The 15,874-nt window shown below is 30.9% G+C and overlaps 1 protein-coding gene and 1 pseudogene across 2 annotated transcripts; one reads left to right on the top strand and one right to left on the bottom strand.

Moving 5' to 3' along the window:
- The first annotated feature begins 11,418 nt into the window (after window positions 1–11,418).
- Window positions 11,419–12,968, top strand: LOC146918292 (dehydrin CAS31-like; annotated as a pseudogene). Its single transcript, XR_015016140.1, has 2 exons — window positions 11,419–11,763; window positions 11,950–12,968. The product of XR_015016140.1 is annotated as a dehydrin CAS31-like (transcript).
- LOC146918291 (heavy metal-associated isoprenylated plant protein 19-like) lies at window positions 11,500–15,476 on the bottom strand. Its single transcript, XM_085719946.1, has 3 exons — window positions 15,234–15,476; window positions 15,058–15,139; window positions 11,500–13,625 (listed from the first exon to the last, which is right to left on the bottom strand). The coding sequence occupies exons 1-3, from the start codon at window positions 15,243–15,245 to the stop codon at window positions 13,339–13,341; spliced, it is 381 nt and encodes a 126-aa protein (XP_085576072.1). The 5' UTR covers window positions 15,246–15,476; the 3' UTR covers window positions 11,500–13,338.
- Between the last annotated feature and the right edge of the window lie 398 nt (window positions 15,477–15,874).

The following is a 15,874-nucleotide window of genomic DNA, read 5'->3' as shown; positions in this document are numbered from 1 at the left end:
TTCTCGTAAATTATAGTTTCTTATTATTCAATAAATTATGGTCAATATTTGTGTAACATGTCCGTTTTATTCTAATTTTAAGATGAAAAGCAAAACTCAATTTAAAATCGGCGGTTTGGTTTGCATCAGTTTTTGTAATATTTGTCACAAAATCTGAACAAGACTAGACTTAATTACAAAATCTGAATGGATGACTACGCTTTTGATGTGAATTTAGGTGAGACTTTAGGTTTATTATCCCCAATGTTTTGAGTAGACGTCTCTTAGCTTCGATTTAGTAACTTGTTAGGTTTATTCGGAGACTAGCTTCGATTTAGTAACTTGTTAGGTTTATTCGGAGACAAGCCAACAAAGTTACTCATAACTTTGCTCGCGTGGCTTCGCGTCATGCTAGTTTTCATATCTACATTCCATCTTGTATCTCTACTATTATTATGAATGAAATGCAATAAGTTTCCTTTTATAAAAAAAATACCCTTCGAAAAAAATTATTTAATATTTCGCACCAATTTTTTATAAATTATTAGGTGGATAAGGGCTCACATTCAATTTTGTGTTAGAAGAGAAACACTTGTGTGGACCAAGACCAAGAATTTTGGTTTGGTCACACACACAAGCATTTTCTCCTTCTCTCTCTTCTCTTCTCTATTCTACATAGAGAAACACTTGTGTGGACCAAGACCAAGAATTTTGGTTTGGTCACACACACAAGATTTTCTCCTTCTCTCTTCTCTTCTCTATTCTACATTTTCTCTCTCTCTCTCTCTCTCTCTCTCTCTCTTCTCTCTTCACTCTTTGTACGCGACCAAACCAAAATTTTTGGTCCCGGTCCACACAAGATTTTCTCGTGTTAGAAAGTGTCTTTGAGCTAATGTAAATAACTAGCCTATTTTCCCTATTTCCTTTTTAATACGTTTCTTCCCAATTCACATCAACACTAACCGTCCTTGAATTCACATGAAGTCATGGTGTAGCTAGTATGCAAACATTAAAAGTCCATGTAATTCAAGCCTTATCCATTTTAGCCCTTCATGTTTGTCTCTCTATAAACACATACGCACACCCATAACACGTTTAGTCCTATAAATGGAAAAATGAATATGACAAGTTAAATGTTTTCAACCATATTATGAGACTTGACAACCCATTATTAGAACGTTTTTTTTGATGTATAACACATTATTAGAACTTAGAGCATCCACAATGGTAGTTCCCTAACAAGGACTCCTTAAATAGATCTCACGTGACACACCACTTATTTATAATTTTTTAATAAAAGTACCTATTAAGGACTCAATGACTCCAATGACAATACACTAATAAGGACTCAAATGAAAAATATTTAAATATGTCTCACTATCTTTACATATTAAACAAAAATAATTTATCTATTACTCATTTTTACAAGTGGGACCAAGTAGTACACATTTTATTACTTCTTTATGCAAGTGGACCAAGTAGTACATATTTTATTACTTCTTTATGCAAGTGGGACCAAGTAGTACACATTTTATTACTTTTTAAACGTGGGACCCGTTAGTTACCCGGGAGAGAGAGGGTCCTTATATAGTTGTTCTGCTCCTTAACGGGGACTCAATTTTTCTTCCTCCAATGGAGAGTCCTTAACGGGGAGTGGTCCTTGTTAAGTAAGGACCCCCTATGAAGATGCTCTTAGAAGCAGTAAATCAAAGAACTTAGAAGCAGCTGCGTAAAATAATTTTACATTGTAGTGCATATAAATTTAACGAGTAAATCATTATTTGGGTCCAGAAATTTTAAATGTTGGTAAAATTGGGACACCAAATTTACGAAACACCAAATGATTCCCAAAAATGTTTAACTTCAATCTAATTGCTCTATCCATCAAGTTATACCGTTATAATTAGTCACTTAACACGACACAAACAATTATATAGGGATTAGAGTTTGAATTTCGGATTCCCCCTTCACATAATGTACGAATCTAGCTACTAATATTTTTACGAAAGTTGTACCATGGATATCTTATATTGGGATCGAAGTTTGAATTTTGAATTCCCCATTCACCATAATATGTGTGAATCTAACTACTACACTACTTGACAAAAAAATATCTTAACTTTAAATAAAATAAAAATAAGGGTTAATTATGTTTTCGATCACTATAAATATACAAACTTTTCAGTTTAGTTCCTATAAAAAAATTCTTTGATTTTTTATCCCCAAAAAGTTTTTCATCTTCACTTTTGGTCCCTCTTTTTAAGTAAGCTCATGTGTAAAATTCATTTTTTTTAATTAAATTTTGCATAAAAGTTTATGATATTATAAGAAACACTCCCAAAAAAATTAGAATTTTTTAACAAAACATGAATTTAATACGATTTTTTATATTTTGGTGGTTAAAAATTCATATTTAATTAATGTTTTATTAAAATAAATTTTTTAGAGATTTTTTATAATATTCTACACATTTCTACACAATTTCATCAAAAAATATATGAGTTGCCTTAAAAATAGGGACCAAAAGTTGTGATTGAAAATTTTATAGGGACTAATAGTCGAACAAAATTTTTAAAGAGACTAAAACAAAAATTTGGTATATTTATAGGATCCAAAAACATATTTAACGCTAAAAATAATATGCAAAACATAGGTGTTAAATGGTATGGAAATAGAAGACAAGTACAACTAGGGATGAGAATAGGCCAGGCCGAGCTAGGCTTTGCAAGGCCTAAGCCTCGGCCTCGCCATTTTTTTTAAAGCCTAGCCTCGCGGCCCGTCATAGGCCTACTTTTTAGGTCCGAGTCCGACCTTCTAAAAGTACCGATACGACCTGCTAGCCTCGTTTATATCTTATAAACATCTTTAAATAAGCAATGTGATATAAGTTTAAATGGACTAGCGAACTAATAATTCAATTAGATTAAACTCTCTTTTGATAATCAACACTAGGTTTTAGGAAATTTGACTATATATTGTATCATATTTCTATTCTAGTTTATAATAATACATTTATATATGCAAAAAATTAATGTATACTAATAAAGCTTAAATTATTGAAAAAGTTTACAAATTTATATTTTAATTCAAAGTACAAAATATAATATAATAATAAATAATACTCCCTCCGTTTCAAAATGAGTGTCGCTTTAGCCAATTGCACATAGATTAAGGTGTCATACCCCAATTTTTGACCTAAGGTCCTACATTCATGTGCCTTTTGACCCCGATTAGTCTCTCGACTTTTCAAGGAAATTTCGGTAGAGGGGTACTTTAAAATACCTCATTTTTTGTTCCGATATCGGGCCCTCTTCTCTCCTTTCTTTTTTTTAGTAAAATTTCCATCTTTTATTAATTTTCTTGTAATTTTAATTTTAATTTTTAGTTATTTTTATTCTTTTATTTTAGTCACTTTTTTTTCCTTTTTTAAATGTCCAAAAGAAAATGTCCAAAAAACATAGTACAAGTCTTGTTTACACGCCACTTTCAAAGGCACAATCTCGCAGTCGAAACTTTTTTCTTATTATTTTCCATTTTACCTTTTTTATTTTTAGTTTAATTACTTCTATAAGTTTTTTTTATTTTTTATTATATAACTTTTTTAATGAGTCCAAAAATAAAATGTCCATGGTCCAAAATTTTTCAAGTCAAGTGTCAACTTTCACATTCCTCTTTTAAAATTCACCATTAAACACCATTCAAATCACCATCAAAATCCATTAAACCACTTTTTCCATTCTCATCAACCTCCTCACCTATAAATAGAGCCCTCATTCCACACTTCAAAACACACCAAAAGTTCTCTTGAGTTGTCAAAGAACTTTTCTCTCTTCTCCCTCATTTAGCTTGTGTTGACGAGCTATTCTTTTCTTCTTCCTCTTTTCTCGTCCCTTCGGAATTTTGTCCCTTCGGTAATTTTGTCCCTTCGGTTGTCCCTTTCTTTTTTTTTTTTTTTATATTTTTATTTCTTTTTAGCATTTTTAGCATTCTATTTTATTTCTATTTAGCATTTTAATTATTGTCATTTATTTTCCAGCAATTAGAATGTATTTAGGTCCAATGTAAATATAAATGAGAAAAGTGTGCGTGCGTGTGTGTCTTTTATTTCTTTACCGCTTTTATAAATCGAAAAATACAAAAAAAATAGATTAGGTTAGGAGATTTTGTGGTGATCCAATGTCACTACAAAATTCTCACGCTTTTATTTTTATTGCTACGTTAGTTTATTTTATGTTCTATTCAATATTCAAAAACAACAAAAACATTCAAATAATCAAAAATCACAAAAATATTTTCATAATAAACCTTGATTTTCAATTAAGTGATCGTTCTTTTTATTTTCTTTCTTAATCAAATATCAAATCAATTTTAATCATACCTTGAGTCCATTTTTCTTTTAAATTAAAAAATACAAAACCAAATCTTATTTGCCACTTGGCTTTTTATTTTAAAACTTTTTTCAAAACTAATAAAAAACACACAACCAATCAAACGTCAATTTCTACCCCGAACTACGAGGTTTTGATCCCTCACGGGTACGTAGGCAGAGGACACTCGTCCTTCCAAATCAATAAAATGTAGATAATTAGGTCTTCCTTTTTTAATCATTTCAAAGTTTCATTAAAAAAAAAAAAGGCAAGCAAGTTTATAGCACAAAAAGTTAAATAAAATCAAGAGGTTCTCGTAGAGTACTACGAATATTTAGGGTGCTAATACCTTCCCTAAATATAACCAACCCCCGGACCCCCCAATTTAAATAAATTTTTTCAAAGTCGTGAAATAAAAAGTGAGTCAAAATCTAATCAAATAGCCTTGATCTCCAAAAAATGACGCGACATAAGGAATGGAATAAAGTAGTCAAATGTCATAGCAATTTTACCAAATTATCATAATCAACTATTGGTTTGTTTTTTATCAAAGAAAAAATAATACTTTGGAAGTAGTGTAACATGGTATTAATTGAAGGGTACAATTGAAAAGAAAAAGTTATTATTGCATTGGAAACTGAAATTGACATTCATTTTGAAACAATTTTTTTGGCTAAAATGACACTCATTTTGAAACGAGGGAGTATTATTCATATTACTTAAATAAGCCGGCCTAATAAGCTTAAGAGACTTTTTGAGAGGCATGTGGCCTGGCTTTTTAATCTAAATAGGCTTAAAAAAAAGCCTATGCTTTCTCTATTTAAGAAAAGTCCGGCCTAGTTTGGCTGTCGTAAGCTAGAGTTTGTAGGCCCCGTAGGCCGGCCTCGACCTATTCACATCCCTAAGTACAACAAAGTAAATAAAATGGCTCACTTTACATGTACTGCAAAAAATCATGAAAAAATTCAACCTTTACGTAACCTTTTTGGACTTTGTCTATAGAGAAAAATAAGAGGGAAACAAAAGGAAGAGTCTCAAACTTCATGGGTAGAATTTGTGCTTTTTTACCGGGTCATTTTCCAAACTTCACGTATATTACAAAGTCAATTTGAACGATTAACCAATTTTTTTAAAAGAAAAAATGAGACAACTCAAACAATATCAACAACTGAATAAGACATATTTTCCTCCAAAATATTTTTTCAAGCGGTTGTCAAGTATCAACGAGTGCGTTTTTTTGGTAGAATGACAAAGAAAAAAAGAATAAAAAACTACAAATAGGGCTCAGGTCCGGGGCGTCAAGCCTCAACACCGACTCCAACTATGAAGGAGGAGTACGCAAAATGTCACACCTAACCTTGAAGAACGGCCAAGCTTAGCCAAAAAATATGCGCAACAATTTCCCTCTCTAAGAACATGTTGGAAAGAAATGTTAGAATATGCTCCTTTAAACCAAAAATCTTCACCAATAATGAAGCGTATGCATGCATATGTGAGTGGTCCGGATGTTGAAGAAGGCGGAGGACTTCTAGAGAATCTATCTCGCAAATAACATGCATATTGTATAGAGTTTCTTATCAACGAGTGCGATGCTAATATTTAATGGTGTTTTGGATATAAAATAAAAAAATATTTAATAAAAACACTACATTAATGTTGATATATTGAAAATAGTCACGAGTTTTTAAAATATATCATATCGACTTTTTCATATAAATACATAAAAATTTGTTTCTGCATATATAAGCACTTAAAATTCAGAATGAGTTCATGCAAATAGTTAACGTTGTTTTTCCATATAAAATTAAAAAATATTAATTGAAACATTATATTAATGTTGATATTTTGAATATAGTCATAAATTCTCAATTTTTTTTTATCATAGTGGTGCATCAAAATTTCCTTTGCTTCTGCAGATATAAAGGGAAACCCGGTGCACTAGAGCTCCCGCATATGCGGGGTCCGAGAAGGGGTCCCACCATTTGGTGTATTGTACGTAGCCTTACCCCGTTTTACACAAGAGGTCGTTTCAGACTTGAACATGTGACCTTTCGGTCACATGACAACAACTTTACCGTTGCGCCAAGGTTACCCCTCTTGCTTCACAGATATAAGCACATAAAATCCGCAATGGACGCGGTGTAAATATTTAACGGTGTTTTGCATAAAATAAAAAAATGCTTAATAGAATCGGTACATTAATGTTAATATTTTGAAAATAGTGACGTGCTTTCAAAATTTTATCATATCGATTTTTTCATATCGATAAATAAAATTTTTCTTACGCATATTTAAGCAAATAAAATCTACAATAGGTCCAATACAAATATTTACCAGATTTTTACACACAAAAAAGAGTAAAATATATTTAACAAAAATATTACATTAATACTGATAATCTTTATTTAATATCTTTAAATATTTTACAAAATTATCGACATAATTATTTTAATTTATAATTACCACAATCTTACACGTATTCTTTTACTAGTTTCAATACATATTTGATATATTATCTGTTATGAGTGAAAGTAAGAATTATTCATCAAATATTTATAATTAATTTTACAGCTCAAAATGTGAGAAAAATAATTTGAAAATTGATAAAATATATGTTTTATTCGAGGGTGAAGATTGATAATTTATATATCACATATACTCACTCTAAATTTGTATTAGGTCCCTTAAAAAAAGATTGTATTAGGTCCAATGTACCATTTATGTGGCGTATCTACAATGGCACATGTCACATCACATGTTTGAAAAATCAAAATCAAATATACCGACCTCGTATACATTTTCTCATCTTTGATACTTTGATTCGCCTATAAAAACATGATGTTTCATTTCATCACACTCATAAAACACATCACATTCTTAGTCTTGCATTACTACATCAACATATAAACCAATTTTTTTTTTAGGAAAATAAACCAATATTTTGATTTTTAGTTTGTGAAGATGATGAAATTAATGATAAAAATGATAATAATGTCTCAATATCAACAATCCCCAGCTGCCCAATTTGGTCTATCCAAAGTGTAGCCCCAACCGGTCAAAATGGACTAACCGATGAAGCCCTAGCGAGCCAAATTGGATTGATCCATGAAACTCCGGCTAGCCAATTTGGTTTAACCAATGAAGTCCCAAATAGCCAAATCGAATTAACCGATGAAGCTCTAGTGGTACTTCGTCGCTATAACTATTTACGGAGGTATTGGTATCGGAGTTAGTGCCGGTATAGGTTGTCGTGGAGGTAGTGGTATTGCTGCTACAAGTTTTGGACGTAGTAATGTTACTAAAGCAGAAGCTAATCGATCGCAACCATGAGATCTATAAGCTTTATATGGATGCATGCATATGAAATCTATATAATAAATAAATGAATAAGGTATACATGCACATGAGATTAATATAGTAAATAAATATGCGCATTTTAAAATTTGCTTTCCAATGTATGCATCATGTTATGTTACTGAAGATATGATATGTTAGAATGCATTCGAATTTGTGATTTTCAACTTTTCCGTGGTTGTATAATAAAATAATATTTGTTTTAGAAATAACAATAGTTATTGTGTGGTTGAGATGATTCTTTTTATTATATTATTTCGAGTGGAATATTATTGTTTTAATTAACAAATAAGAGTTTAATTAATTGAAACCTACGAGCTCTTATTTTAATAAATTTATGATTTTCTATGATATACTCCCTCCGTCCCAAATTATAAGGAAAAAAATCACACTTATTAAGAAAACTAAAACATAAGAATTTGGAGTATAGTTTTTTATGTTTTCTTTGGAAAAAGTTTTATAGGAAGATGTAAAAACAATTTTCATTGGCTATTGGTTATGGAAAAAAATGAAAGAGAGAGAGAGAAAATTGAATGTAATTTGCATTTAATTTTATGAGAATAATCAAAAGTTTTTCTTGAAAAAGATATTTTTTTTAAAAACAAGATTAAATAGGATAAAAGTTTGTCTTTTTTGCTTATATTTTGGGACAAAGAAAATGCGTTTTTTTTGCTTATATTATGGGACGGATGGAGTGCTTGTAATTGAGTGTGTGTGAGCGGCGCGCGCACGCGTGTGTGTTTATACTTGTTGAGTAAAACCTAGTGGATTATTTGTGAAAACCTTTTATGTAGAATACGACGGTGACCCGAGCATGAGAAAAACATTCTACAACTTTTTTTTTTTAACAAAAACATTCTACAACTTACTTTCTTCATCTATTGAATACATTCTATTTTCCATTGTTTACATCTTTCTTACACTTAATTTACGTTTATGAATTTCAGGTTTCCATCGAATTCAAGGTTTAAACCCGAGGCAATTGCATTTCCCATGTATAATAGAAAGAAAACAAAAAAACTATGACACCTAAAATTTTAATATGGAAAACTTTTTTTAAAGTTAGAGTAAAAACAATGAAACCTAATCCAGCCAAAACATTCATTAGGTAAAATAATGGACACGCCAAAGTTTTTTCCGCGACACTAATTAAGAAACAACAATCATCAACGAATGGTTAAAACTTCTGCTATAGTTTTTTTTAAAAATTTAATTAGAGTATATTTGGTTTTTTAAAATGGTTGATTTAAAATTGAAATAAGGATTATATCAAATTTAAAATTAAGATAAAATTCAATTATTTAATTAGATAAAAAAGACAAATTAAAACTTTAAATAAAATAATTTTAGGTTTTGTTTAATAAAAAGTAGCGGAGAATTGTCGAGTTAGTTAATAGCCGCGATGAGCTTATAATGGATAACGGGGAAAACTAATTGATGATAGATAAGTTAGCAGATTGATATTGTAATTTTTTATAAAATTAGTGGTGTTCAATAAAAACACTTTTCTAGTGCCACATGGTCCAATAATTTTATGCCATGTGGCAATATGGTAAACTTCTGGTTTTATTTAGTGTTCAACTAACAGCGGGGACCCAAAAGCAATGTTTTTACAAAGTGCAAAGACTAAAACCAAACAAAAAAACTTAGAGGGACTATAATCAAAAGGTGATATAATTGGAGGGACTAATAATATATTTAAGCCTTAAAAATAAATTCAATACTCCCTCCGTTTTAAAATACATGTCACGGTCAACCATCGCACACTTTGCCAAAGCACACACAACTTTGACCATTAATATCTTTAATTATATATAATAAAAAATTATAAAAATTTTATATTTTGAAAATATTCATCGAGACAAATTAAACAACATCTTACATGTTAACATTTATATTTTTTTTTAAGGAACTTCTGTATTTTTATATTAGTTAAATAATATGGTCAAAATAAGCTACTTGAATAGTGCACATTAAAAAATTGTGACATATATTTTGAAAAGGAGTGAGTAGTATTTTAATAATTTTAAAACTTATTTATATTTTATTTAATTAATTAAGATCATTCATAATCCAACACAATGTGTTCACTAATACGATGTACTCTCTCCGGTTCTATTTATAAGAAAAATTTAACTTTTTAGATTCATTGAGTAATTGATGTATCTTGTCTAGAATATAGACCAAATATATCATTTATGTAATAAATCAAAAAAATTAAATGTTTGTTATAAATAGGACCGGAGAGTATATACTAGCAAGTGACAAGATGTGATGCAATATACTAACAATCATTGCAACAGGAACAATTATGAGTAGAATAATTTTTAAGTGCAACAACGTATATAAAAAGAGAGTTAATGTCATCATTAATGAATTATTTTAACGTCAAAAACTATTATGTTAACTCGTTACAATCAAAATGAATATTTCTCCATCGTTCAATTGATAGGATGAGAACTTTTGATTGTTTTTGCTCTCAAAAAAACTTTTGATTGTTTTTCTTTCTTTATGTGTAAGCTCAGTTGAACTGTAATTTTGATTAACTTTTTATAATAATGTGAGAATTTTCAGGGGAATATTGAATAACCATTACAGCAATGATGGTAGTACCCTTTACCATATTAGTCATACTGACCGACATCAATTTTTTCTTTAAAGCAATACTGACCGACATCAATTAACTATAACAAAATATCTAAAATATCGAGTAAAATATGGGAGTTTGTTTTAAGTTCGACAGAACTGGAGGGGTTAAGATCCTCTCCATCTACTTCCTCCGTTTCAAAATACATATCCAATTTTTGCAATGTGCACTATTCACTTGACTTACTTCGATCATACTTTTTTACTAATGTATAAATACAAATATTAGCAAGTAAGATGTTGTTTGATTTGTCTCGACAAATATTTTCAAAATATTAAATTTTTATAATTTTTTACTTTAAATAATTGAAGATATTAACGGTCAAAATTGTACGTTGGCATATGTGAAGTGGTTGAGTTGGACATGTATTTTGAAACGGAGGGAGTATAAAAGTAAATGGAAGATTTAATTTGAAGAGAGATAGACATAAAAAATAGGCGGTGGGTCCTATTATTAAGTGGATCTTACTATCATTAATTATTTTGTATACCCTTCGGTCATTATTATAAGCAAAAATATACTTTTTAAGTTCATTCAAATTCAATAAATGATGTATGTTGTCCATTAAATAGACCACATACATCATTTATTGAATGAACCTAAAAAGTGAAATTTTGCTTATAATAGTGATCAAGGATGTACTTTTTATCATTTTATGTGTGTCTTTGTCTCTCTAAATGGAAGAAATGGAGAGGGAAATAAATAGAGAGGATCTTGACTAAATTTTTTGGATTTCACCTTACTTCTTTAAATGGTCAGTGTAACTAAATGAAGCCTTATCCATTTTACACTTTCATAGTCACAAAGTTCTTCTCTCCACAAACGCCCTCATACTACTCACACAAAGGACGTGTCATCTCATGACATAAATCACAAAACGACAACATCACTGTCGGTACTCAATAAAAACACACCCAACACGTATCCTTGTACGTGGCGATACAATGTTAAGACGTGTCAGATATTTGCAAAATCCAAACCAATTTCACCGACCCCATCTTAAGATATTTTTTCATGTCACATACTTAGATTTTTGCCTATAAAAACACAACAAGTTCCACTACCATAACCACATCAAAACACACTCTCTTTACACTACATTCATTTTACTACAAAAAAAAACCTTACAAACCAAGAAAACAAAACTTCACGTTATTTTTTGTTTGTGAAGAAGAATAAAATAACAATGTCTCAATATCAACAAGGTGGTGATCAAACTGGTAGGGTTGATGAATATGGAAACCCCTTGAGCCAAGGCCAAGTTGATCAATATGGCAATCCCATTAGTGGTGGTGGGATGACTGGTGCTACTGGTCATGGACACCATCAACAACATCATGGAGTTGACACAGGTTTTGGGAGCAACACAGGTACTGGTACAGGATATGGAACACACGCTGGTAGTGGGGGGCTCCCACAGGTAACTAATTAGTCTAAGTAATTAAGCTAGATTAATTTTACTTGCTCTCGATATTTTTGTGTCTAATATTTTTGTGTCTGACTGAAGCATGGATATGAAACTTTTTTTTCTTTTCAAATTCAAATGATTATCGGTGTTGACGACTGAGTGTTACATAATTCACTTCAATGTTTTATATCTAATGCAGGTGGTGGTTATGGAGGTAATGATATTGATGGAACCGGGTATGGTACAGGGACAGGAACCGGAACAACCGGCTATGGAGCTACAGGTGGCGGAACTGGACATGATAACAGAGGGGTAGTGGACAAGATCAAGGAGAAAATTCCTGGCACTGGAACTGGAACTGGAACTGGAACAGGTCGTGGAACAACTGGTTATGGTGATACTGGTGTTGGTCAAGGAACAACTGGTGTTGGTCATCAACAACATGGAGAAAATAGAGGAGTTGTGGACAAGATCAAGGAGAAGATTCCTGGAACTGGAACTGGAACAGGTCATGGAACAACTGGTTATGGTGCTACTGGAACTGGAACTGGAACAGGTCATGGAACAACTGGTTATGGTGCTACTGATGTTGGTCATGGAACAACTGGTGTTGGTCATCAACAACATGGAGATAATAGAGGAGCTGTGGACAAGATTAAGGAGAAGATTCCTGGTACTGAACAAAATATTTATGGGACAGGAACAGGAACTGGAACTGGAACTGGACATGGGACAGGAACAGGAACTGGACATGGACATGGAACAACTACTGGCTATGGAAGCACTGGACAAGAGTATGGAAAAGAGGGTCATCATGGACATGATGAGCAACACCTTGGTGAGAAAAAGGGATTATGGAAAAAATTAAGGAGAAGATTCCTGGTACTGGATCATGTACTGGACATGGACAAACTAAACCATAATGTGTGTATATGGATGCATGCATTTGATATGATTTGATATGATCAATCAGTAGAATAAATATGTGTGTATTGGTGTATTTAAGTGTATTTTAAACTTCTGTTTTTGAGTAAGTTGGTTCATATGTAACATATCTTATCACCTCATGTATCTATATGAGGTGTATAATGATGGATACATAGATGAATAAAATATGTATGTTGAATTTTAGTGTAGGGGCATATGTAAAGTTACTTTTGAAATAGAAGTTTCTTTCATTGAAAAAGTAATAAAGTTATAAGTATTTGAAGTACTTAAACATGCAGTCTATATAGTATAGTATCAATTAATTGATATATGTTGGTAACAAATTTCTCATATATTACTCATTCTTCTATCAATTTAAAATTCTTTTTACAATATATCAAGAAAAATTTGTAGACCAATTTGGACTGGTAGTTGAACATCTTCTACAAAATTGGTTTATAATTTTATAAATATTCATATCTTCTCAAATATGTAGACCAATTCCTATTTCTTAGAACATAACATAAACTTCAGGGCTTAAAGCCATGAATCTATCTTTACAAGTATATTAAACACACTTTACAAAAATATGAATATAAATTATGAAAAATTATCACTAAATGACCAATTACAAAATTTAGTGTTATTCTGAAGATTTAAAACTGGCAATTTGTTGTGTAGCGAACTCTATGGTTGAGGGGGGCCATTTCTCTCTTTGTTTCTATCAAACCAAACATGCTTCTTTCAATTGGTTTTTGGGGGCTAGTGCTTGGTTTCTGTTCTTCAATATTTTCAGCATTGTTTTCACTCAAATCTTGTATGTCCAATATTTCAACTCTTCGATTTGTTTTTTTCTTTATCTTGATTGCAACATCTTGAGGGATGAAACTTCCACACACAATTACCCTGGTTTGCTTCTTCTCTAAGAAATGGCTCTCCAACTCTAGAAGCAATTAAAATCAAAGAAACAAAAGATTATATTTCACATTAATATTTTTTATTTTTTTAATAACAAAGTAATAAATAACATGATTTTTCGGGGGAAAAATAAATACATTAAATTATCATGAGGGGAAACAAGCGGACAACAAGTTGCGCCGCTAAACTATCAAAACCAATTTTCATAAACTCAACATCCATAAACCTAGCGGGCGGTAACCAAAAAAACCTAGCGGGCATAATATTTATATATGACTTTTTGAAGTCTATCTTAATAATTAGTTTTTAGATTAATTTTTTCTCCTTTGTCTAGATCTGAACTCAGGATCTCCAATTTCTCATCTCTTAAGTTAGTTGAGCTATCCAACCCTCTATTATACATACTTTATAATTTCAAAACGATTTATGGATATGATTACTTGATCAGTTTTACGAAAATGATACTAGAAAAAAGTAATATTCTTAGAGCACACTAAAGATCAATATTAAGGAAATTGAGGTTAAGATTAGTTTATTCTCCATTAATCTTTCTACATACATGCTTGCACAAATTACAATTGTGATGGCTTTACGCATTCCTCGAAATGGACAATACTTAAGAAATAGGAGTTGAACGTATGCCACATCCGAGGCGCGAGGCTGATTGACCAATTAGACCCTTAGGTTTTGTTTGTGAGTTTCGAGGGGACGGTTTTGTAATAAAAAGAATGAGCAAGTAGAATAAATAGTACCCCGGGAGGGGAGGACTTTAGACGATAATTTTTCTTCATAATATAAAGTCCTTCTCGGGGGCGGTTTTGGGGCGGTTTTGGAGGGTTTCTATGAATCTTCAAATTTATTTTATGTTGCTATAATATTCTTAATATTAAAAATATATGAACCATCTTCTAAATATATGAATCATTCCTTGTCAAAAAAAAAAATATGAATCATAAGCATTAATTTATAATTCTCTAAAACAACACTCTTTCAAAAAATGTTAAAGATTTCTCCATTCAACTCTATATTTTCCACCCTCCAAAGCCCTTCCCCTCCTCTTTAAACTCTCAAACAAAGTTTTAGTCTCGACGTGGGGCTACTTTTTTGGTACACCAAAAGTTTAAATTTCATTGTTTGGAAATCAAGGTCAAGAATATTTTAGTTTATAAACAACACCGACACTCCTCTAATCATTTAGGCGTCTTTCACAAATGTCCGAATCGTGAAAACTTATAAAGACCTACAACGGACTATACCTCACAAAAAGCATGCCGTAGACTTGAGGTCGGAACAAATATCATCAAGAAAATTAATTTGTTTCTAGTCAAAAAAGACATGCATAGAAAATATGGTTTTATAGAAAAAAAGCTAAAATAAAAAATGAAATTTGTTTCTAATTAATAAAATTAAAGACTAATTTCATTTTTCAATCTTGAACGTAAAATTTATTTATTTACCTGGCATTTCAAGAAGGGCTCTCTTCACTTTTCTATAACATCCATTGCAGTCAATATTGATCCTCATCACCATACAAAAATACTGCTACACAACAAAAGAAAAATGATTTAGAATATGGTACTTAAGAAAAAGCTTAAGAAAGAGACCAAACATAGTTATTAATTAGAGAGCTTGCCTTCACTGTCATGAAATCAATGAGAGAGGAAAAGAGTAAGATAGAGAGAGATAGTGTTCAAGTCCAAAATAATATGAATGAGCTAGCAAAAGATTAAAAGTGGACCTTAAAACTTTAATAGCTAAAAAAGTTTATTATGAGCTGGTTAGCATTTCCATTTGATAAAAATGATTCTCATTTGAATTGAAGAATCTTATTCTATTAGAAACATGTTATGCCATGTAATGCAATGTATCGTTGTTCCTCAAATTATTCTTGCTTCTTTGTAACTTGTTTGTGCCTACTACATAAACAAAGAAAGAACATGCTTCTTTTTGTGTTGAAAAGTTCTTATAATGCAAGAATGAAGTGGTCCGATTCTTGCAAATATTTTAATTTAATAGAGTGTGCATGTGTTGTGTATGTTCCATGTGAAAATTTTAATGAGTAATGATGTTTGAACAACTATTTGGTGACAATTTTATTTTTCTTTTTTTATTGATCAAAAACAATTGAGAGAGAGTAAGAACATGATTTGACTATATGAGTATGAGAGAGAGTTGTCCAACCGTTATCATAAAATGATTGTACAAATATCATTTCTTAATTTTAGTCATGGATATTTTACAATAGAAGTATAATCTTTTTCATACATAAACTTT

The sequence above is a fragment of the Medicago sativa genome, chromosome 6 (genome assembly GCF_051527215.1).
Source record: "Medicago sativa cultivar Bolivia chromosome 6, Bolivia_mono, whole genome shotgun sequence".
Lineage (NCBI taxonomy): Eukaryota > Viridiplantae > Streptophyta > Magnoliopsida > Fabales > Fabaceae > Medicago > Medicago sativa.
The sequence above is the reverse complement of the archived record's forward strand: the minus strand, read 5'-3'. Positions and strand labels throughout refer to the sequence as shown.